The sequence below is a fragment of the Oreochromis aureus genome, linkage group 20 (assembly GCF_013358895.1).
Source record: "Oreochromis aureus strain Israel breed Guangdong linkage group 20, ZZ_aureus, whole genome shotgun sequence".
Taxonomy (NCBI): domain Eukaryota; kingdom Metazoa; phylum Chordata; class Actinopteri; order Cichliformes; family Cichlidae; genus Oreochromis; species Oreochromis aureus.
Window position 1 is genome coordinate 27,772,806 of NC_052961.1, and position 25,810 is coordinate 27,798,615.

Below are 25,810 nucleotides of genomic sequence, written 5' to 3' on the forward strand. Positions count from 1 at the left end.
GGCGACACTGCGTTCCCAGGGTCGATATCTGCTTATTCCCTCTGGTGACAAGTGCAACATGGAAACAGAAAGACATCGAATTTCACAGAGAATAACAATGATATGGGAAAATGTGCAAGTGGAAATGTACATATTGTCCTTTATTTTGAAACAGCCGTGTAACAAGCATGAACACATGTATCGCCTATATTACTTTTACTTGTTAGTAAGTAAAAGTGCTATAAGTGTAAGAGTCACAGTGCAATTTTGTACAAACTTGATGATTCATTCCTACCTCTTGCATAAGAAGATCATAATGTAGGATGATATATATGTGTATATAAATATGTGTATTTGACTGGTTGTTGTTGTTGTTCCCTTTACTATGGTGATTGATGTCATGTACAACGGAGTGGGGCGGAGAGCTGCATTAGGCATGAGAGCATACAGGGTTTTTTTTTACTGTGTAACAATGTAATTTTGATGATTTCAAAGTAAACGCTATAAAACTTAATTAGGTCTTTTGTCATATGCATCAGACCTAAGTTGCTGTGCATGGAGCTCCAGAGTGCCTTGTTTAGAGATTTAGAAGGAATCTCCAAAGAATTCCACGTTTGGGAACATAAGGTATAAAAAATCGTTAGTTGTGTTGGTTACACCCTTTAAAGCTATGAGAAGACACAGGAGGAATACCGCTTGATTTTTAAGTGGAAAATGACTCATAGATAAAAACAAAAATCTTTTACAAGAACATGACAGTACTTGTTATGTTATCCTTTTATATTTCACTTTGTTGCTACTAGCTAAAGCTAAAGAACAGCATCTTCTAGTTAAAGCAGCTAGATTCATTTATTTGGTATATTTGAATCTAAATTCTGTCACATTGTGAAAACGAAAATCTAGCTGAGAGGCTACCCACTAATGTTACTTGGTTTATGACATTTAAAAGATTTGATTATTAAAACCCAACATTAACACATTAAATCTTCTAGCTATAACTGAACAAGCCAAGATTAGTGTCATGAACTATTTATTATTAAGTAAACCTTAACAATTATTTTTGCAATGTTTTGGGGGTTAAAGCATATCTGTGCGAGTCAGAGTTTATCAACAGTCTGAGAAAAAAGCGAGAAACAATTAAACAGCTGCTGCTAAGGTAGGCTAACATACAGTTTCACTGTGAGTGTTTTTTTTATGTGCAAATTATGGAAGCTTGGGTACGATTTTGGTTACTTTTTTAAAGTTTTGTTAGGTATCTCAAAATTTCAACTTGGAAGTAAGTTCAAAAATATCTACCTCGAAATCTTAAAAAATATACAGTGGTCCTTCGCTGTAATGCGGTTCACCTTTCGCGGGCTCGCTGTTTCACAGATTTTTTTAAAATGCAATTTTACTTTTTTTAAAAACATTACAGCACATTGTCTTCTGCGTCCCGATCGGCAGTAGACCATCGTCAAACAATCTCCTGTACAGTACAGAATGTGTTCAGCTTGTCAAATTTACATAAATCTTCGATCGCTACAGTGTGACTCTGAAGTGCTGTACTGTATGCTTGTAAGTTTTCTCCCCAACAAACACAACAATGTTTTTCACCGTCAAAGGCACCTGCGGTAGCACCCAAAAGGCAGAGGAAGATGCTAACCATCACACAAAAGTTGGACTTCTGGACATGCTAAAGGAAGGTAGAAGTTACCGTATTTTTCGGATTATAATATAATACTGGAGTTATTTTTCTACGAATGTTTGAACTTTGAGAGTAAATAAAAGAGAAAAGTGTAAAAATGTTCATGACTGTCTGAGAAAAGTGTATAAAGTGTGTAGTGAGGGGTTTTACAGCCTTAAAACATCTATAATAATTGTAAAAAATAAAGTTAGAAACTTTGCGGATTTCACCTATCACAGGTTATTTTTAGAACGTAACTTCCACAATAAATGAGGGACCGCTGTAGCTTGAAATTTTGACTTAACTCTACCAGTCGCATTTTTTTATTTTATTTTATTTTCATTTTTTTATTTTAATTTTCCTTTAGCAAAAATAAGCTTCCACACCTTAGGTGAAACTACCAAAATTTCCACCTACAAACTTACCGGTTCTCGTTAAGGGCCGACTTTCCTTTCTTCTGAGCTGCTGCTGCAGTTACTTTTCTTGCCCACAGGAGGCCCAAGTTTAGTGTTTACTACAGCACCAACAGTTGTACATATTAGCTGTTAGGCTTGCAGATGACTTCAGAAGGTTAACGTTAACTGACACCAGATGCTTTTCTTTGCCCAGCAGACAGCCTGTAACTACCAGAGCTTCTGATAGCTTCTGTACAACTTGACTATGCTATGGCGTGTTCCTGTAGTATTTATTATGTTCTTCCATGTTAAACTAAGTTAGCTAAAAGTTGCTAGCTAGCTAGCTAACTTAAATATGTGTGTTCACAGCAGTGTATTTTGTGAATTTGCCCTGCAGCAGTATCCAAATTATGTAAGTTCGATTTATTCTTAATAACAAAGAATATTTTATGGTCGAACAGGCCAATACTAATGTTTGCATGCTAAATAGCTACTTAACTTTTGAATAAGAGGAGGTAAAAAATGATTTTTCATCAAGGTAGCAGCTTTGGAAGTAATATCACAATGTGCTTAAAAAATAATAATTTTAAAAAATTAAGGTATATCATACATCATTTAATCACACACTTAACATATTGTGTTTCTCAATGATAGGAAAAACAAAAAAAGCACTGAAGAAAACCTAAAGTGGGACACATTTATGACAAATCAAACAGCAGAGGCAGACCGCCATCTGTAGTGTCAGAGATATTCTGAGTAAGTAACAAAGTTAAAGCTATTCTGTGTTAGTTATTTACCTACTATGGGCCTGCAAACTCCATGCAGGTAAGTACGGTGTGTAATAAGTCTGTCACATCTTATATGTCTTTATCTACATTCTTCAAACACTGACCTGACAATAAATGACTGATTATATTATGAATTGAATCTTTGTAAAAGCTACGATTATCCTGTCTTTAATGCGTTTTAGAAATAACCAAACAAAGATGAGTATAGTTTATGAAATGGATAGATGAAAAGATACTCCTCAGTGTTTCTAATGAAGGCATTTGCTCACAAATTGCAGCTTGTTCCTGATAAAAACAAAAACAGTGAAAGCGAATATTTCTCACATGGATTAAATAAGATATTTCCTATAATCTGGCAATGCTTCTACCAAAACCTGTAATCAGCTCCACACCTTGATACACTCGAGTGTGCCAGCTTTTTACTCTTACTGTGCGTCAGCACATGTGCAGGTATGTCACAGCCGTTTAGCTCCCGTTGTGCTCCTGTTCCACTCCAGTGGAAAACCCAGCTAAGTGAGTCTAGACTTCTCATCCACAGCCAACACTAATACAGGAATCTGGTTTGACTGCAGTAAGCATGCACAGACCAGCGCAGGAATTCTTTACAGGCCCTCTGCCAGTTATGTGATTCAGCGGTGTGACGTCACAAAGGGAGGAGCTAACTACAGCAGTAATTGTACTTAAAGCCTTAAATTAATTATTTCTGACACACTTTAACTCTGTGTCTTTAAGTTCAGTCTAAACCACCAGTAAGCTAAGAGCTAAAACACTTGCAGCTTGTGGAGGAACAAAATAATATGTAGGTGGAGCATGCGTACGCTCTCATAATGGTTTAAAAAGATAATGTTGATCTTCATTTATACCACAGAAGAAAAGTCATTTCAAAATTGTGCTTCCTTTCATATTAGTTTACCAGCTCACATAGAAATGTCACAGTCTTGATTTGTTTGTTTGCTTTAAAAAAAGCATGTTGGTAATGTTTAGGAGCATTAATGCAACAATATTTTACAGCATTTTTTACCTTACCATTCATAGGATTTACACAGTCTAATTTTTCATATACCTTCACTGCAATACCACAAGTAATACCATATTATTTTGATGGCCTGTAAGTATGCACCGCCACAAAAGGGCTTTTTCACAACAAACATTTTGAAAAGAAATGAACTAATAAATAAAACCTTTGCATATGACATTTGAAAATTGCAGTGTCAAAAATACTGAATTGATTGATAACTGTATTTACTTCTGTGATCTTTCCAGTCCTAAAATAAATAGAGTATTATTTATTTAATGAACTGAAGGCCATGTATAAAAAGCCCTCACTGTAATGTGTCATTTACAGTAGAAAACACAGGGTACTATTTTAAAGGTGCGTACACACAATGACTCAGCATAATTCTGCTTTGTTGTTCCCCCATTGTGTGTTTGATCACAGTGAAAGGAGAACCTGCTGATCATGTTGGCTGAGCTTTAGGATTTGATGCTGTATTTAACCTGTTAAATACTAAACTTTTCAAAAACCTTTCCTCACAAACAACCCTTCATAATGAAAAACAAGCAGTGTAGCGATTTAAAATAAAGCTTTAACTAATGAATGATTAAACAGGCGCTGAAAAAAAACATTGCTTCTAAAATTAACTAAATGCTAAAATTAACAGGTTATTGGTTACTGAATAAACACATTCCACTTACATTTAGCTTTTCTTCATTTTACCTTTCAGTGTTTGTCAAATACAAAAACACACAAACACACACTGACGCATAAAAAGGAACTGACCAACTCGTTCCACAGGCTGGGAGCTCATTGAGGCCCGAGGTACGTCATATTAAATGTTTTTTTGTGTTTGCGTTCTCACTGATAAAAATCATAGCTGCTTACCCACTGAGCCCCTGAGTGAACACGCTTAATTAAATACCACCTCCATACTATTCTGTGTGTGTGCGTGTTGTCTGTTTTTCTGAGAGGGAGGTAACAGCATATATGAAAAAATAAAGTTATCATTTTAATCACTGCCTATACTGACTGAATGTGTAAACTTAGGTCGGCCGGTACCCTGGCAGTTTTACTAAGCTAGTCTCTGTGCTGCTGTAGAGCGGGACACAATGAAGGCTTAGCTGATAGTGGGGGGGAGACCTCATGGGTAAATTGAGGCATTTAAAAAGAAGCTCTGTTCAGCGGTAACCTGATCCACACCTGACTGGGGCTCGGCATTCCGGTGTGGCCGGGGGAAGAGTTCACAATTACCAGAGAAACTGCAGCAAAGAGCCAGGGCCCTGGAAATCTGCGGTAAATGGTTAAAAATTATTCTGAAAGTCACTTTTCACGAGAGAAAAAAAACAAGCAAACAAAAGGAACATTTTAATTAATATCCATCTTTATTTAAATGTTTTTTTTCTTTACAACATACCACATTAGATACAGTTTCTATGTACAGAGTGTGTGTGAGAGTTTTAAAAACTGTGTGCATTGTTCTTCTGTACCTGGAGAAAATCCAAGTTCCCAAAAGGAATTTAGTTATTGCGGTAAGAGTAAGAACGCCGATCTTTCAACAGAAACGTTACACAATTTCTAATCCTTTTTTTTTACATCATATTCACATTAACATTCCTGTCAGAAGCCAGATTACGGCACAAAGACCCCCAAAAGTCCAGTCTTATCCTGAACTGCTGCTCAATTGAGAAACTTTGACTCAAGACACATGGAAGAAACCACCAAAAAATCAAACCATCTTCCAGCGCAAGGATCATAGTTCCATAGTCATCACTCAGCCCCATCTGCCACTACTGTTAATATGCTGATGTGCTTCCCTGGATTGCCCTTTGTCAATACGCTGAGTGTCAGATGCACGAGAGTGTGAGAAGAGGAAGTAAGAGAGCAGAAGGTAATGCCATTTAATGGACGGCATTACCAGACAGTATTAGACACCAATAATTACATCTAACCATGTCTGGTAAGACGCCTATCAACAGGCTGGAAGGATGACTTCTGAGCTTTCACCTGTGCAAAGAGGAAGATGAAAGCTGGAGGGAAGAGAACAGTGTTGCAGAAACAGGCTGAAATGAGCAGTTCCTCTTTTGCTGCGATCATAGATTCTGTAAACACTACATTGTACCTTCAGTCATTTTTTCCATTTCACTTTGCCAAGCATGCAGAAAGAGTCAAAGCCACAGGTAAACAGACCAAAGGGAGAAAAAAAAGCAAAGTATGCTTGGCTAGCTTGACCTTTTGTGTTCCGGTTTGGCTACATTTTTACATTAACGCAAATTAAATGATGAAATCCAAAGAAAAGGGGGATAACTGGAGGGACAAAATACAATTCCATGTTTCTGTGGCTTAGATAATGGAGCTAGATGAGCAAATAAAGGTGTGGCTCAATATTTGTGGGGTAATTCTCCCTCCTTCTGCAAACACTAGGTTTCTGCTTGCTTCATGTCTATTATTTGCTTTTGTTTCTGACGTCTGTTTGAAGACTTTACCCATGACATTCACATCTGTCCCGATGATGAAAAGTGTTCATTGTGTAAAACGGTGTATTTAATCTCCTCTGTTCTAAGTCAACAGCACAGAAATTAATTGTAAGTTAAACTTCTAACACATTGCTTCATGTCAGTAATGCATTATAGGAAGTCAGTTTTATATCTGCTTAAAATTCCTGGTAGACAAGCCTTGGAAAGCTGGGAAAAGGCTGTAGTCTATAAATGACTCTATAGCTGGGTTTTTGTTTTTTTTAAGCAGTAAGGCACTCTCAGGTGAGCTCATGTGTCAGTTCCAGGATGTGCCACGCAGGTAGGGCTAGGTGGACCAATCGCTGCCATACAGCACAAAGACCAACACTGTTCAGGGGAGGGAACAAGGAAATGAGGCCCTGCAGGACCGGTGGAACCATCAACTGACTACTATTCTTTAACTTGGGGTGGGGTTGCCATTAACGTTTTTTTTAAAAAGGGAGGTTGGCAGATAAGTTAAAGAGCTGACTTTCAGGACTTACTGTATTAGAGATTTCCTTGCTCTCACAAGAATATATTAGAGAAAAGCCTTACACCTAAGAACTATAGTAGTTCACTGGACTCAGACAGAATTCGGTACAGCCTGAGGCAACGCAAGTCTACTGTAAACAAAAGACTGCAAACTTTACCTGGAATCGACATGCGAGTAAAATGTGAACACACCGAGCAGCTGGCTTTGTGAAATGTGCCCTTCAGCGACCACATCAGAATGCCTCGAAGAGTTCAGCTGCCCTTCACAATATTTGTCACGCAGTCACCCAGAAAACATCGTTACCAGACAGTGTTAGAACAACAGTAGTACAGTCCAGCACTGTCAGGTAAGATGGATCCTGAGAGCCATTTCTGTTGCTGCTCAAGCATTTGAGCTGATCCACGGGGCCCAGAACGGGAGCAAGTTGCCGCCAAACAATGATAGAGCGGTTGATATGATTGTAGTCGGCAGATGGCTATCATCATCATTACCAGGCAGTATTAGAGAAAGTGATGATATCCAATGCTGCCTCGTAAGATGGAGATAATCACCCAAAAAACGTCTGACACCGCCTAAAGTTCGTGAGGTCATTTCACATCATTCATTCATTAACCTTCAATAAATGGAAAAAATTGAGTTTTCTCTAAAAAAAAAGAAGAAGAAAAGAACAAAAATAACAGGGAAATTCAACTTTATCACATTAAATGTTAAGAATTTAGCTCAAAGACATGCAAAATTATGCAACTTTTTAGCTCCACTAAACTCCTGAACTTAACCACCACAGAGCCCACCAAACAGCCATACATTGCTCGGAAAATAGCGCTGGAAATGGGAGCAGGGGGAAGTCCATATCTAGAGACGACCTCTCTGCTGTGTAACTGCTGAGCCCTTGTTGTGGTTGGGGTATTTAGCTTAAACTTGCTGTCACAGAAGACTGGGCCACAGTGGTTGTTAATGATTGCCAAAACCTGTTCTGACTAGTCTAAATCTATGGCACGGCAAGGTTGGGAGGGCTGCTTTTCACACAATACATGGCAGTTACTAATTTCAAACACTACAAGTTGCGCACATCCCTCCGTCTCAAAGGCATGTTAGCCCTCGGGGAACTCTCTCTCCCCCACGTCACACTGTATCCTTGCTGTTTGTTTTAGGTTGTAACATACTATTCTGGTTCGATTAAAGCAGCGTGGTAAGAGAGCTGTTTCAACAGATGTTTAATGAATTTAAAGAAAGGAAAAGCTCTTTTTTTTCTGTTTTCCACTGGCGGACCTTTCAGGCCGTTGTCTTTGTGTTTGCCGAGTGATGAAAGGTTGATGGAATGCTGCTCAGCCCAACCTGACCAATGCTGTGTACGCAGAAGGTCACTGAAACGGTCCTCCTTCACTGAATAACGTGGATCATTCACAGGTATAAAGCGTGAAATCCTCACACCCTATACTGAAATTTGAGTATACATCATTATTCTCTAATAATACATGCGGCGAGTACACTTTTACCTACAAAAAAGAATTAATTAAAGACTAAACCCTCGATTTTGAATCTTTGTCCTTTTAAAAGCAACTAATTTTGAGGCATTTTTTGATAAGAGCAGGTTTCCAGTCATCCTTAAAGCAATGCTAAAGTAGAGTACAGAGGGGGGAGGGAGAAGAAAACAGTATAAAGGAGTGAAAAGTTCGGGGGAAGGAAGCTGAGAATGCACCTGTAACCTTACCGTCATGAAAAGTACCCCAAGGAAAGAATGCAACAAAACCAAAGTAAAGTGAGCACGTTTAGAGGGATGGAGCTGAAGAAGAAAGAAAAAAGATCTTGAGTTTCCAGCCCGCTGCCTGAGAACGCTCCGTCTTCCTCCCGGTCAGGCAGGCCCCATGAAATGAGAAAGCCAAGCAGACCTGCTCTCCCAGACTATTTAGTTAATCATCAGCATTATAAACCAGTGCTGCAGGCCCTCTGAGAAAGACAAGAGCAAGAGAGAAAGAGAAAGAGGGGAAACAAAGATTAGCCTAGAAATTTGAAGCTGGTAGAAACAAGCTGTGAAAATAACAGTACCTTATCAAAGCAGAGCATGTCGTGTGTCAGTATTCAAATATCTAACCAGCTCCTCTCTGTTTGCCCCGCGTTTGTCCATATACTTCCTCTTCTGCGCCAACTTATGTCAACGTACCGCAAAGCTTTTCTCCTATTGTGCTCCGCGCCGTGGGAGTTAGCTGTGCTCGCGGCTAACCACGCTTTTTGCCTGTTGGAAGTGAGGCGTGCTCAGGTAACTCTGCCCTCTCTGCTGGAATGCGACTCTGCTGTGAAGTGAACAACCTGATAGGTAAACTGGCCTGGCCCTTAATCAATAGTTGCTGTCTTTGTGAGAAAACAATGGCAGAGAAACCCAAAACCTTATTTAACTGCAGACCTTATCTCAGTGCCACCTAATTGGCCCTTCAGACTACTGAGGAGCTGCGTGGTGACATTTAGGCTATGATACTGCTTATCATCCGTGTGCCACTCAAGTTGCTTGCTAATGATTTTAAATGTGCGCACTGTGATGGACTAGCTGTACTTTTGTCTTTTTTTTAAACTGTCACTCTTTTGGCCAGCCCACCTCAGTCTCGCCCTCGTCATTTCACCTCCCCCATTTTGACTAAAATATTCAAAAAAGAATTTGACTACCAAAAAACGAGATTTAAGCTTTTCCTACCAGACTCAATGCTTTTTAAGCTCCTCCCCCTGGCATACAGCTTTATTAGCTAAGTTATGATTATGAAAAAAGTTAAATAATTACTTTTTAACATGGTGCCACGTCCCTGGTGGCAGATAGCATTACTCCTGATTACGTGTTTAATCCCAAAACAAACAGAAATCCAAGTAGAAAATTTTTGTTTAATCCCAAAAGTGGAATTTTTTGTTTTTAATTTTAATTCAGAAAGTATTTACTGATGATGTCATTGTTCCTTGGTTTAAAAAAAAGAAAAAAAGTACTAGCCTAGCCTAGCACCGAGTTTCCTTAAATAGTCCTGACCCTTAATGCAGTGTCATTCACCCTGCAATCATATTGCAGCTTGAATTTAACCTCTCACCCCCATGAGGCGATAAGACTTACACTTCCCTTTCAGGTCAGACCTGTGCCTCAAACATGAACAAACAATGTAAAAGAAGTATCTGCCACTTTTTTCTGGCTTGCTGGTGATTAAATGTCACCCCACTGAAATTCTATTCAGTACTTCCCGCCCTGTTGCAATAGACCAGCAGGGCAACTGGCACTCATGTGACTCGCAGCTATTCTGCTGTATGAAAGAAATGAACAAATGTTTCACTTTCCACCAATCACAACCTTCCACCTCGCTCTGCAGTTGTCGCTGTACAGTAAGCAGTCGACATTTTCCCTCCATTTTCCCTTCTCCGTTTCGGACTTCCACAGTCCGCCGCTGCTTGAAAGTATGTTAATAGCGGCCTAGGAAACTAAATGTATACCTTCTATCTTGTGAAAATGCTCTGCTCTGATAATTCCAACTCCTGTCTCAACTTGTAGCTAAACCTCAAAGGTACGGAAAACGGATGAGCAGACATTTTACGTCCGTCTGAGTCACATCCACATCTGAAACGGGCAGCATTGAGTCAAAGTTTAAAAGCCAAAAGAGAAAACCCGTAGGTTAAACGCGAGGGAAAAAGGCTGGATAATGTCGTCGACGGATTTACAGTTCAACAGGTTGAAGGAAAAAAAGTTACTAATTAAGTTGATATGAATTTTCTCTGAAATTAACAGAAATGTTTGTTAAATAATCAGCTACTACTGTCATGCTATGGATTTGTAAAGATGTTTCATACCGTAGTGTCGTGGTTGTCTCCTCGTAAAGCATGTTTAAGTCTGTAAAAGAAGGAGTCAGCGTCTAGCTTCATATCCTTTGACAAGTCTGGCAGTTTGCCTTTACCTGCCCCAACTGGTCTATCCAGTTTAGGAATGAGCGTTAGCCTCTATTGTTTCCTCTTCTTTCTCTCTGCTTAAATGGAGCTGGAATTTGATACACATTATTTTCGCTCCCCATTGAAACTACCCGGACCCTCCTATATCAGCACGCAACTGCCGAGGGCTTCACGCGATGACCTAATTTGTTTGTCGTACATTTCCTGCTCTTAGCCATCTACCAATTGTCCTTAAAGTTCTAACTCTGCCGCCGCTGAGCAACAGATAATGACAACAGCATAAACTTTAAAGATGGAGAATGAAGACAAAGAGGGGATCGCATTTGTGAATTTACCCAGTCGTTCCCAGGTGTGGTCATCGATCCAGAAACCCCAGACAAGAGGCATCATTGTATGCGGGCTCCTGACGCCCTGTTGGCTAGTCTTTCGCGGTCCTGCTCCCGCTGAAGGACAGTCGACCTCTGGACGGTGATTAGAAAGTTAAAGAAAAAAAAAAAGCTGTCCTCGTCACGCAGATGCAGGCGTAGAGTCATAAGACAAGCCAAACCCCGGAACACAGCCAACCATTTCGAAGCGCGTCAGTCATCATCCTGCTGCCAGAGCAAAACTTGTTTTTTTCCGCGAGCCCTCATCGGCGGTGTGAAGCGTTTAAGCTCCTCGAGAAGACAGAGGCTGAATTTGTAAAGGGCTTGGTTTACATGTAGCATGACCTCCCCTCCTCCTCTTTCCCCCCACAGGTGTAATTTTCAGGTTGCAGCCAATCTCCTCAGGCTCTGCCGCTTGCAGGTGCGTCCCCTGTGCTGCCTTTAGCCAATGGTCTTTAAGACGAATACCCCACCCCACCCATCCCACCTCACCGGTTTGCTCACCTCCACCCTCCCCATCGGCCCCCAGGTACCTTGTTGTGTGTGTGTGTGTATGTTTTTATGATGTCAGCTCAAGCCTCTGTGGGAACGACCTCCTATGTTCTTATTACAACTAAAGCGCTAGCCTCCTCAACTGCCAAACACACCCATCCTGCTCAGAGAAAATAAATCATCAAGCCAGACAAACTATTGGGGTCAAGTATTCGAAAACATGTATCTTCAAGTTATTATGTCAAGCGCAAACTTTTACCTCCTTCCTAGAGGCATAAGCCCACCATAACCTGAAATACCTGCCCTTTGCTCTCATAACTTCCCCCGGGCTCTCTTTGTGTCCACACACCTTTTTTGCCCCAACAATAACCCGGCTGAGTTTCACCAGGAAAGGACAGGTGTACAAAGTACAGGTGAGTAAGACATACTGAGAAAGAAACACCAGCACTCTGTGGTCAGTTTGAGTTGTGTGAAATGGGGGAGCAACGACAAGGGGCCTGATGGGGCCCTTGGCCCCTAAGGGCAAAAAGGGGTATTATCCAAACCTGGTCAGGGCTTGGCTGGATGCTGGGTAAGGTCACTTTCGGTCTTGAGGTGTAATTATCGGGATTAGACTCAACAATGAGCACAATGCCAGAACCATATCCTGTTTCAGTAGGGGCGTGGCAGAGGTTGCAGCAGAACTACATTGAAAAAGATGGAATAAAGGCGATTGTTTGAATCTGTAAACCATATAGCAAATAGACATTAGGGAAGGAAACTAGAATAAAATAATTTATTATCCACGAGTCTTTCAGTTTAACCATTAGAGTTTATGATGGTTATGGCAAAGCTCAATGTTCAGCCTGTTAACAGTTTGCTGTCATTTACTGGTTTAGCTGACCACCACACTTGGTAATAGTCCCATAGGGTGGGGTTAAGCAGTTTATTCACTTTTTTCCTTTTGACACCATCAACCTTGAGTGGACCTCAGTCTCTTCAAAGGAAGCAGTTAGTAAATTGCTCTGCTCTGAAAGGTTTGCTTTGTTTTGGCTTTTCATTTGCATACCAAATGAGGCTGGGACAGGACAGGGGCCTGACCTGAGCTTATTTGGCTACTGATGGCTATCTGGGCAGCCGGTCACGCAAGACAGGATGTAAAGACAACCATCATCAGCAGTGACCCAACAGCTTCAGATGTACGACAAACACAAAGAGGCAAATGCATACTTATACACGCATGCTTACATTCAAAACTGCAAAAGCAATAAAAGTTTTGACGTTACAACCCTCTACAATTTGGAGGCACTCTGTAGGTATGTACTAAGTCCATACACAGACCTTTGCTACTGAAGCAGATTATTGGAATATACTAAAGTCACAGGAATAAAATGTAGTTGGAATATTCCCTGGAAAAGGAAGCAGGACACAGACATACTCTAGTTCTGCCAGAGCTTTCTTTTTGTTAAAAGGGACCTTTTCTTACCACTGTTGCCAAGTGCTTGCTAATAGGGGTCAATCTGATTGTTGTGGTTTTCTCTGCATTATTGAAATTATTGTAAAGCTCCCTGAGGTGACTGTTGTTGTTGTTATAAATAAAACTGAATTACTATGACTTAAGGACTTCACAAAGGGATTAAGCTAATCAGTAAAAGTGACTTAATGTTTCTTTACAGTATAGAAAAATGAATGTGTGTGTGTTTAAACAAAAGGCCCACAAACTAACACCTAAAGGCAGGTGTAAACTACGTCCAAACTCCTGTCAAGAATCCTTTCCGGGCAGTGACCGACACGTTAGGATACTTTTTCTATTCGAATGGGAAGTTTGTTCTGTGACTCATGATTTTTCCATGACTTTGCTTTAAATGCTTTAGGTCTTATGTCTTTACTGATACCTGATACACTGCTGTCCCGTGTACTTGGTTGTATCCTTGTTTGCGTTTATAGGAACCTGACAGCCAAACATGTGGATCACATTCTGGATCCACACTAGAACTTGTCAACTAAGAAAAGGAAAATAATGACTCATGCTTGTTTCATCTTTATGCTGTGCTGTTACTGACAGTTTCCATGTTGCCCTTCATTAACCTGCCTTTTGTATCCAAGGTGACTCGCAAAGCTGCACACGTATCTCCCCCCAGGCCTCAAAAGTAAACTATATTTCTGTTTTTATGATGTTTAGCCAACCGAAAAATCATAGTGCACTGAACAGGTGATCTATGTGGCACACTCAGCCCTTTAAAACCCAGTTCAAAAAACTGTGTTTGCCCCCCAAATAATCCCACATAGTTACATCTGTAGCTTCGGGCCTTACAAACACAAACACACAGCTCACCAAAAAACAAAAATAAAAATTAAGGTATTTATTTAAGGGAGCATTTTCTTTTCAGAATCTAGCCCTCAAAGGGTTAATGATTTTTGGTTTTCACTGATCATTGTTAGCTTCAACAAATTACACAAATAACAATTAGCAAAGATTTTGTACTTGGATTTTTCTTTGTGAAGACTCGGTAAGTGAGTTGCTTACATTCGAATGAGAATGATCAAAAAAAATATGCCAGAAACAGTCAAAGAGTTTATGATAAATCTCCTGACAAGTCTATATACGCTCTAAAAGCATTTCATTAGGTATACCTGTTCTATTGCTGGTTAATGCAAATGTCTATTAAGCCAATTACATGGCTGTAGCTCAGTGCTTTTAGGCACATAGACATCATCAAGACGGTGCTGAAGTTCAAACCAAGACTCTGAGCGTGGCTCGGTTGTTGGTGCCAGAACAGCTGTTTTGAGTATTTCTTAACCTGCAGATCTGCTGGGATTTGCACACATAATCATCTCTAGGTTTTACAGTGAATTGGCCAAAAGAGAGAAAATATCCATTGAGCAGCAGTTCTCTGGGAAAAATGCCTTTTTGATGCCAAAGATCAGAGGAGAACAACCTGATTACTTCATGCTGATAGAAGTAAGGCTACAACTCAAATAACCACTCATTACAACCAAGGCACGAGAGCTGTTTCTCTGAATGTACAACACACAAAACCATGAGCTATAGCAGCAGAAGGCCTCAACAGGTGCCACTCCTGTCAGCTAAGAACAAGAAGGCTGATAAACACACACTTAAAGGATCCATCATGCCTTCTATCAACAGTTTAGGCTGCTGTTGGTGGTGTAATGGTGTAGGATATTTTCTTGGCACACCTTGGGCTCCTTAGTACTGTTTAAACACCACAGGCTACACAAGTGCTGTGGCTGATTATGTCCATCCCTTTATGATCATAGTACCCATCCTCTGATGGCTGCCATGTCAAAAAAGTAAAATCCTCTCAAATTAGTTTCTTCAGCATCGTGGTGAGCTCAATGTACTCAAACGGCCTCGATGGTTACCAGATCTCAATCCATTAGAGCACCTTTGGGATGTCGTGGAGCAGGTGATTTGCATCATGGATGGACCAAAATGTTTCCAGTACCTTGTTGAACTGGTGCCACTTAGAATCAAAGCAAAAGGGAGGTCAAACTCAGGACTGGGTGTAACTAATAAGGTGTCTGGTACTAAAATCTGATATGGAAAAAACAACTTCAATAGTAAATGTTTCACACATGAATGTGTTCCTAAAAGTTTGAGACATGCATACAGTATATCAAGCTTCCACACGTAAATGTATAATTGTTTTCTACTTTCCTTCAAACAAGTTGTCAAACCTTATTTTCATATTGTCCTAACATTATTCTTTGCAGCATGCACATTTTAGGAAATAGCATGAATGTCTAAAGTTTCAGCAACGTTTGTAATGTGTTCATTGAAGCAAATAAAAGAAGGCCTGACAGGGCATGTATCAGCCATGTATTGTTTTAAATTATGCCTGTTTGGGATATTTTGGGTATTCAGATACCCACCAAAGCTTTTACACGTGCAGATGGACCTAAATGGAGTAGTTTTAATAAAGGTGTATGTGTGCATGTCTTGAAGTAAATAGACACCTTGTACTGTATAGAGTCACCTGTGAAACTGATCTGAACAATGCAGTATGCTGTGTCTTATAACATATTCATCAGTTATGAATAATGAATACCAATCTTTCCATGTTAAAGTGAAAAGTCAGGGGTAAAGTAGTTGCTGTGAAAGCTGCTGTTCTCACAGGTCTCTTAAATTGGAGGCCTTTAATCGTTCAGTACGCACTAAATGATTGTTCGGTCTTTTCTATTGTTTTATCCACCTGTCCGCTTCTCCTGCCCTTCTGCTCAGGTGACTACGGGATAATTATAGAGATTTACATTGTCTTAGAAGAAATTGGAGGACTTAGCCCAGGTGTGATGTTTAAAGGTCCCTCATTACACTGTTCAGCACTCAGTCACTGAGTTCTACCGAGTCTCTCGCCAATTAGCTCCCTGTCTGCCAGGGCAGCAAAACCCCCTCACTCGCTCAGAGCAGATAACAGAAACATGGCATACAGCTTTCGTTGTTGTCGTTGTTATTTTTTCTGTTCTTTTTGTACATTACAGTGTTTTTATCTCTATATTGAACTTTTGCATTTGCCCTGTTGTTGGAAGAAACAACAAGTCTCGCTTCTTTTCACAAAGCCTGAGAATCACCAAGGGAGCAGCATGCACACAAGCAGTCTAGCAGCCGCAGCCGTGCTCTGACTTGCCGCCTGCCACCAGCAGCAGGTAATTGGACCCAAAGGATTTGGGGCGGGAAGGTGTGTGTGGATGGCGCGGTTGTATCCCATAATCTCCAATGGGCCATATTGCTATAGGGAAGCGGAGCGAGGCATACTAATTATTACTATTTCACAACACACCTGTTTGGCTCCAAACTGCTGCTGTGATCAACCTGACATCCACGACATGCACAGAGATAAATGGCGTAATATTCAGAATTCATACATAACCGTAATCCACATAAATATACCCACTGTTCAATGTTAATGCGCTCTAAATATGGTCGACACAAAGGTTGGAAAACTAAAATTAACATATAAAAAAAGTAAATAAACACACACACATACACACACTGGCTACTGAGGGGTGTACTTACTACCAAGCAAGATGAATGGGTTAGTGAGCTATGTCGAGCTTAAAGTCAGATTGCTCTGTGTCACGAAAGTGGCTCTCTTTTTACTTGGCTAAATCACCATGGCAACTTGTGCTGAACACATAACCTGGTTGGGAGCAGGTTTAGAGCTTCGGTCGATGAATCGCCTGGAAGTGCTGCGTTTTAACTGATTCTTCTGTTTACAGCATGTTTTGAGCACAATATCGATTTTCTGCTGAGGGAATACGTTTTATATGTGGAGTTTGTTAAGTCGTGCCTTACTAACGTCATGAATGAAGAAGCCCAGGTGTAAAGATGTAAATGTAAAATTGTTGAAGTAGAAACTGTATCAGTGTTTTTGTACTTTATTCTAATCTGCTGCTAAACCTGTTTTACACTGCTGGAATTGTAGCTGCTAGAAACACAATAGAGAAACTAGAGTATGTTTCATTTATTAGTCTGTGGGACAGTAACATTTAATGTTTAGAAGTATCCAGTTTAAGCATAAGCACCAACCCTAAGGACATGCTTGTTAAAATAAATATATTAACTCAAATTAAAAACTCAAATTAAAAATAGAAATTTCTCTTTCACAACACTGCTGAATCTTACTGTTGTGGGTTTTTTATGTTCTTATCGCCATTTCATTATTGTCATCTGATAACATCTCTGATTGGACTAGGCGGCTCTCACAGGGTTCATTTTCTGTGAAGTGGGGGTCACATGATCGCGCTTGTAGCCTGAAGCAGAAAGCACAGCTCAACAGAGAATATAGAAAACCACTATCATGATACCCGTTATCTCCAGTTGGGGTTTTAGGTTTTTTTAAGCCAGCTAACACAAAGACAGCATGAACTTCCTTCATGGTATACCCCTCTGGCCTATAACCGTCACCTATCTCACACTCTGACCACAGTACATAACATACATCTCTCATTTTCCTCTCTACATGGTAACATTTTAACTCAGTGTCGCTAATTTTTAGTGAATAAATAGTGAACTAGTTTTTACAGAAATTGTAGAAATGATGATGTTGTAATGATAGATGTTAATAGTAAATATCATGGGGCAGCCAAGAACATTATGCTAATAACAGAAGGGATGTAAAACTGTAAGTGTGATGCGTCATCTCATTTTAATTAATTGCATTTTAATTTGTGGTAAAATGTATGAACGCTGTTTAAAAAAAAGCATCCATTACAAATCATTAACCGCAAAGTTAATGATAATAAATTAAGTCAGACCTCAGTGGTACATGAGAAGCACATCTTCTTAAAGTCAAGTTCAATGTCGTCTGAATGGATTCTTATCCATCCTGAAGCTGCATGTATAGACACTCACACGCTAAAGTTTGACTCTTGTTGCCAGTCAAACACACCTGCAGAGCAGCCGGCTGGCTCAAATTTCAGTCATTCACGGTCCAGACGCTGGAGTTTGTTTAGGAAATGAGCGTAAATGGTGACCTGAAGGTCATCATTCATTGTGTCGTGCTTTAAAAAGCTTGTCAGCCTTGCCTTCTTCACATCCAAAACTGGCATTGTCAGTCTTTAAAGGGTTTCTGTGTGTTCAGTTGGACGGCATTATGAGGTGCTAGGAGAGCGTACCATCTCCAAACACACCTGTCCGTTTCTTCCAAAAGACTTTCCATTTGATCTCGTGTAATTAGCTCACTGTATAATGTGTTTACTAAAGCATTTGAATGAAGGCAATAAAGATTTTCCAAGGATGAGATATCTGCTTTAGCTTATGTGCATGACAATTTCATTCAGGCATGACGACATGAACAGGAGCTGAGTGCCCATTAGAGGCCTTTGAGTCTTTGAGGCAGAGATTATTCAGAAAGGAAAATCATGCTTGGACAGCATATGCAGCTGATTATCAAAGGTTTGTCAGACTCAGAAATCCATTTAGTGCTAACAGGTTCAGTTATATTTATGATAAACACAAGTTCAAAACTGCTTTTAATTAACCATAGAAAATGTCTGGTGTCATTTTTAACTCTGAGACCAGGCAAACCAAAGGGAGGCTGACAGATAAATGTAAACTGGAAGTAGGTTTACTCGGTGCTTTGTAAATAAATCACAAGTCTGTTTTAACCAGAAGTCACCAGGAAGTGAATATTAACTGAAACTAAATCAGGAACTTAAAGTCTTTCTTGTGTAGACCTGTTTGCATTTCTACCACACCGGAACGACCGAGACCAAACGGACAAATTCCAAAGATTAAATTTTAAGAGAAAACTTTGTGATCTTTGTATTGTTTGTCTGATTCTTACACACCATACAGGAAGTAGTCACAGTTTTGAATGTCTGTAAACATGAAAGGTCACCTCCAATCCCAGTATTGATGCAATTGGCAGACATTGCTTGCTGCTCAATGGAAGCCATTGTTGCTGCTAGAGTGTCAGAGTTTGTCTTCAAAGGATGGTGTTTGCTGACACGCACTGCAGCACTCTCAGAGAATTTCATTATTATGTCCTGTAGCATGAAACATCTGGGACAGGAGGGTTTGGGGCTGATTGGAAGAATGCTAAAAGAGCTTTGCAAAGATAAAAAGCAGTTCCCAGTGGTGTCTTTTATACTGAAAACTTATAGATATTCAGGGACTAGCCTGAAAAAAACCCCTGCAACGACTGGTCCATTCTCACAGTCTGCCCTTTTTTAAAATTTTAAAATTACAACTCTTATTTCTAGATTTTACCAGTGATTTTCAGACCCAAAACATGTTCAATGAAATATGGGAAGGGAGTGGGAGGGCAGGAGCTGTGACAGTTTTACAGTGTCGGCTGTGAATTATGTATGGATCTTCAAACCTTCAGTGACAGAGTTCAGCAGAAACAAAGTCTGTATTCACAATGAAGGAAAACATCTGTGTGCAATTTTGATACAATTTTAAAAATGTTGAATTTAAAACAATTAAAGGTTTGATATAATACCCAAAGAGTCTGCCTCCATAACAAAAAGATAAAAATAAAAAGTAAGATAAACACACTCCAAACATCCTGTGGACAATAAATGTATCATGTGTTAGTCTGCCGTTTTTTTGTTTTAAGCCTTTTTAATTCAAGTGTACCATTCTTAACTCTTATCACCAAATTAAATAAAAAGCTCAGAGAATCACTGATGCTCTAAAAGCTGAGCCTAGTCACTGTAACATGGTATGAACTGTCACAACAGGCCAAAAAATATGGGAAATTCATTTCTAAAGGTTCATTTCAACCTTTGTACCCTGAGGACGGCCACACATCACACACTGAAAGAAAACACAGTGCCTACAACGTTTTTCGGTAAACTGGGTTAAAGCAGCGGTCCCCAACCTTTATTGCACCACGGACTGGTTTATGTCTGACAATATTTTCATGGACCGGCCTTTAAGGTGTCGCGGATAAATACAACAAAATAAAACCAGTATTGGTACCAAAGAAAAAAAAGATTTATTCATAACACACAGGAAAAGACCCAGGGAAACCGAGTTAAAGTTAAAAATGCTAAAAATAAATAAATAAATAACGATAAAAACCAATAAAAACCCTGAAAACTATTCATTTCACACCCGAGCCTCAACTCTTGCAGCCCGGTACCAAACAACTCATGGACCGGTACCGGTCCGTGGCCTGGGGGTTGGGGACTGCTGGGTTAAAGGATTGAGTCCAGTACAGTTTTTCATTTTATGTTAACACTATAACTTTTGCAAACTTGTGTCTTAATGTTGCTAAAAATCCTTGACATGTACAGTGCAATTTCTGTTTATTCTTTTTTGCATGTTGGGTAATGACTGATCTCTCCCGTACTGTGCTTTGAGGGGGGGGGGGCAGTAATCGCAGGTTGTGCAAATGATGCAAGATGTGTTTGTGATTTGGAAGCTCTCCGGGGAAGCAGGGTTCAGGTGAAGACACCATCAGGAAGCGTCCCACTGGGACCAGTTACCAAGAAACACAGCCCTCAACCCCATATGCACCCTCCACTTCCTCCATGTCAGGGCCGAGGGCGAAAACAAAAACCACACACACTACAGCAGATACCGCGAAGTGACTAAAAGCAGCCGGAAGCAACTGAGATGAAACCTGCTTAAAAGTATAAAAAAAGCTTTAAAGTCCACATCGAGCCTGAAACGGCTCAGTGCCAAGGCAGCACAGTCACACTTCTCAGAAACAGCCCAGGCTTCCTGCATCACCTGTTTACTACTTCTAAAACTAGTCCGCCTTTTTAGGTCATCACTTTCACTTTCTCAGACGCAAACAGGTGACACTACCTCCATCCCAGATAGGAAATAACGGTCAGCCCTCATGTGGCCCATATCTGCAGTTTGTATGGGCCATACTTGGTCTTGACACTAACAGGGTAGGTCTGGCTGCTTCGACACATCGAAAGGATCCAGATGTTAGGGGTTTTGTGGCATTTGGACCACATCTGGCAGGCGCAGCCTTTTTAGAGCGTGGTAGATACCAAATAAAGCCCAGATCAACCCAAATGCGTCTCAGTATGATTTGCTGCTTCCAGAATCACATGAAGAGTCGTCTAAACATTAAACTCTGGTAATAAAAGAGAAAACTAACTGTACACACTATACTGTAATTTACCTCTGAACTACTTTTACAGTGTTTTGCTGTTACAGGTACTACGAATCTGTTTGACTTGACTAGGAACTCGTCATAAAGGCTTTGTCTCTCATCACTGTCTATTGCCAGTAAATTACCGCAGAACCATATAAAAAGGATGCAATTAAGGGAAATTTATAGCTTAAATCTCTTTGCTGCTCTTTGAAATCCTGAACGTCACTGCCAAAATATACATCTGACCTAAGCGGTAAGGGAGGGGAATAGGGAGATACCGAGAAATTCAACCTTCCCACTCAAACTTTAAAACAAGGGGCGGGGGGCTAAGGGAGTTTTTAAAAAAAAGCAAGCTCAATAGTGAGCCATCTTCAGCTGCAGCTATTCTAAACACAAACTCACTCTTCATTAAGAAACTCGTGCTGTGGCTCGCTGTGAGCACACTGCATATCGGATCAATGCAGGGGAAAAGCTTTTGTTCCTCATGCAAACACAGTTCAGGTTCCGCAACTGTAAGTGGTGTAAGAGCTGTTGAATGTTTATGTGAAAGGAAACAGATTTCCCCCTGAACTGAATAGATCCCTTTGTGCATTTACAGTATCTCTTATTAAAAACATGCCAACTCTCATTGCTGATCCAAATGCTGCAGCGAGAGAACTGACAGGGACTGGACACGTAGTGGCTCCTCACCATTAAATCCAGAAGCAAATTTAACATCCTCAAATACAAGGTCTTGAAAGATCAGGCCACATCTTATCTTAAAGAGCTCATAGTGCCGCATAACCCCAGCAGAGAACTTCAGTCTCAGACTCCTATTTGTGGTTCTCGGATATTTCAAAGTAGAATGGGAAGCAGAGGCTTCAGCTTTCAGGCCCCTCTTCTGTAGAGCCAGCTTCCAGTTTGGATTCAGGAGACAGACACTATCTCTACTTTTAAGATTAGTCCTAAAACTTTACTTTTTTAATAAACCTTACAGTTAGAACTGGATCAGGTGACCCTGAACCCTCCCATAGTTACATAGTAGGCCTATGATGCTGGGGATTTCCCATGATGCACTGACTTCACTCACCTTTTTCACTTACTATGTGTTTAAACACCACTCTGTATTTAATCATTAGTTATTATTAAACTGCCCTGTGTCCAGCTGGTGACCTGTCCAGACGGATGGATATTAATCTCTGGCTCTCTTCCAGTGCACATCTTTTGTCCTGTCTCCCTCCCTCACACCCAACCGATCGTGGCAGGCAGCTGCCCCTCCCCTGTTGGAGGTTTCTGCTGTTAAAAGGGAGTTTTTGCTTTCCACTGTTGCCAAGTGTTCGCTTGCAGGGGGTCATGTGATGGTTGGGTTTTTATTTCTCTATTATTGTTGGGTCTTTACAATAAAAAGGCGACTGTAGTGATTATAAAACAAAATTGAACATCAAATAGTAAGCTACACCTTCCTTTCTACATAAAGCATGAATCAGTTTAAGTGTTCCACCGAATGATGAATGTTTTTTGCTGCTAAAAGCTGCACTTTAATGAGATAATTATATAGCTAATCATACAGAGTATATATGTAAAGCACAGGATTTGATAAAAAGGAGGTAGGATTCTGGAAAACCACTTCAGCTTCGACCTCAGTTGACTCCCAAGTCTGTTCTCAGATTTAATTCATAGAGCTGGCTATGCGAGTAAATCATCAGCACACGAAAACATGCGTGTCAAAGTCCACAGGCCTAAACATTACCTCAGCCTCTCTGCTGCACCAGCCTGTCATAGTAAGAGGCTACACATTAACATATTCAGCACAAAGGCTTTCTCAGCCACAGCTTTTACAACGCCAAACACACCCTGTGGATTCGGGCGCCGCTCTGTAAACACTACAGTTTCCAGACGGTAGGCAACTGGGTTCATATAATCCTTACGGCCAATCAGAAAAGAGGCAGCTAGGTGCAATACAATGCATGAGAACCTGTGGAAGGGCAGGTGCCATGGAGACCAGCTGTTCATCGGCTGAGGAAGTGAAGGTAAGGGCTGTATTTTGGCGAGCAGAGTGTATACACTCATCCCGTATGATGCTGCTGTTTTATGGCCGGCGCTCTGTTCATGGCAGTGTGTTTATGCTATCTAATCTGCGATCATTCAGGAAGACACTGGCATTAAGGAGCCTCTGAATCAACATGCTGAAATTTAGCCAAGTGTAGGCACCATAAAACAGCTGAAATTTAGCGAATGCACCCCACGAGCTAACTCCACCTTGACATTTTAGGATTAAATACGACTAAACACTGCCATCAAAGCTCCTGTCTGTGCATATCCAATAAGAAAAACCCTCCCTTCTCCTTTTCCGCAATGTGTTTCTCATAAGGTTGGAGGGTAAAGACACTCAATAGATGTGGGAAGTCCTGCAGCTTTGACCCCACCTGACCTACCTGTTGATGAGCATAACCTCTGGCCTGGATGACCACCCAGTCTCTCCCTTCCTTCAAAGCAGGCCGAGAGGTGAATCTGCAAACGTGTCCCCGTAACTCCCATCTCCTCTTGAACCTCGCACTCTCCCGTTCACCCGGTGCTCTGAGACCGATTGCATTTAAAACGTGAACTGGGAAAAACTGAGGAAAAGATGCTGGCAGCTGGTGATGTGTGTTGAGAGGAATGCACCGGTGTTATCACTCACTGAGTTATGCAAGAGTGATCCGGTGGAAACCTTTGCCTGGTACAGTATTGGGCCTCAGCCTGCTTGTGCACAAGCTAAACACACTCAGTGGCGCTCTGGCACATACACACACAGCCGAGCAGTTCCTGCCCTGAGGATTTTCTAATTACCCTCAGTGAATGGGAGGCAGTCGGACACGCAGAGGGCCGACCGCCTGGGTTATCACACACACTCACCCAAGACTCCCCTTTTTTCTTCCAAATATACAGTAGTATTTTTAGCTTTCATCTATGGCTTTTTTTCCCCTAAGAAGCCATGAAGTATATGGGCGGTATCCTGAGGAGAAGACTTGCTCTGGGCAATGCTGTAGGCCAAGCTATAATGAAAACTTTTATTTAAATGTGCTTTCAGTTCCCTCACAGAGGGAACTCGTTACACAACATTTTCAATGCAAAGTTTAAAATATTCTTGTTTAAGGCTGCCTTTCAACTTACAGCCTGTTTCTTAATCAGAGGCAGAAGAATAGAATATACGTTGATTTATCTGTCAACATATTTCTCATTCACACACAGAGTTCAGGTACTACAGAAACTGGCTGCTTTATCAAGCTGCTAATCCAATTTAAAGTTCCTCTAGAGTGGCGATGTCACTGTCTGTTTAGATCACAGGCCATGTACAGTCAGTCCACTTTGACCTGTAGTGGGCCAGACCAGTGATACCTCGCTTTCTCTCCATGTAAAGAAGTTTAACTACACACATTGGATCCTGAGATATCGTAATGTAAGACAAAGAAGTGAAATTGAGTGTACACATGTCAAAGAAAGTCTGCTCTAGTAAAGAAGAAGAAAAGACAAGAACTTTTCTCTCATTTTATTGCTTATGTGTTACTTAATTACTTTGGTGAGGTATGAATGGCCACGGCTCCCCCATGGCCTTTATCGGTAGAACAAGCTTTAAAATGTATGAAAATACAGTTTAAAGTCCAAAATTTACACCCCTGCTCTAGAACAAGCAGCCATCTTAAACACACCTTCAGGCAGGTATTTAAAACCATTATCTTAAATAAACTTTAATCTCATTGGTCACCAGGACATTAAAACTGCTACTCACCAGTCAAATCTGATAAACGCTGCTTAAAAAGATTTTAAAAAGCCAGGTTCTCCTGAGAATCATACTTGTACCACCATCTTTGCTGTTACTAATTTCTCCCATAGAATATTTGGGTGTCATATCTTTCATAATGTCTCAATCCAGTCTTGCTTGAACTCGCATGCTAAATGAATGGGAATACTGTGAAAATACCAGCTGTAACTCATGACATTAAAGGTGTGCGCTTGAAAACACGGAACAATTGTCGGGGGGTTTCTTTTCAAATGTTATCAACCCTCAACTGTGAAAACAAGTTTTAAAGGATCTCACATTCTGGCGCCATACAAAAGTCAAACTCAGGGGCACACTGTCTTTCCAAAAGCTTTTTTTCTCTCCTCCATCTCATTCAGAGGGACCAAGTGAGGGACTCTAGGCGATGAATGCAGCGTGGTAGCAAGCTGCAGCCCCGGGCTGCAGAGCTGAATGGAGCGACAGTAAGGTGAGGAAGAGTGGTATCAAATGAACACATGAAAGAGGGAGGTTACTGGATTTAAGGCTTTTTGTCTTTGGACTGTTCAAAGGAGACAGATGTCGACTGCACAAGGCTCAGCTCTATTCATGTGGAGGGGGGGTGGTGACCGCAGACAGACCACGCCAACATACACACACACACTTCAAAAGAAGTTGTGTGCAAATGTACGTCAACTCAGTGTTTTCAGGAAAGATTCACGTTATTATCATTTAACATGACTTCATTCAAAATTAAACTACGTATCTTAGTGGTTCTTAGACTGCAGTGCACAGAGCCGCTGCAGGTGGAGCACGGATAAGTGAAACTAAGGTAAATGAATGATTTTTGAACAAGTAAACAACCGTTTGATGACACTTTTAAAATGCAACAAATCAAACCAAATCAAGCTGCCAAGGTACCGGAAACAATAACCTCA

At 40.7% G+C, this 25,810-nt stretch overlaps 1 protein-coding gene across 4 annotated transcripts in view; it reads right to left on the reverse strand.

Moving 5' to 3' along the window:
• The window catches only part of ttll10 (tubulin tyrosine ligase-like family, member 10), a 40,250-nt gene extending 15,148 nt beyond the window's left edge, over positions 1-25,102 (reverse strand). For 2 of the 4 annotated variants that reach the window (XM_039603875.1, XM_039603871.1), the window contains exon 1: positions 23,551-25,096. Coding sequence is in view for 1 of the 4 variants with exons in the window: in XM_039603876.1 (XP_039459810.1) it covers positions 23,551-23,653 (103 nt within the window). In the remaining 3 variants the exon portion in view is untranslated. Of the gene's footprint in view, positions 1-2,067; positions 2,179-23,550 lie in introns of those variants that run through there. The other 2 variants (XM_039603876.1, XM_039603874.1) reach the window with 2 other exon arrangements.
• Positions 25,103-25,810: the final 708 nt, after the last annotated feature.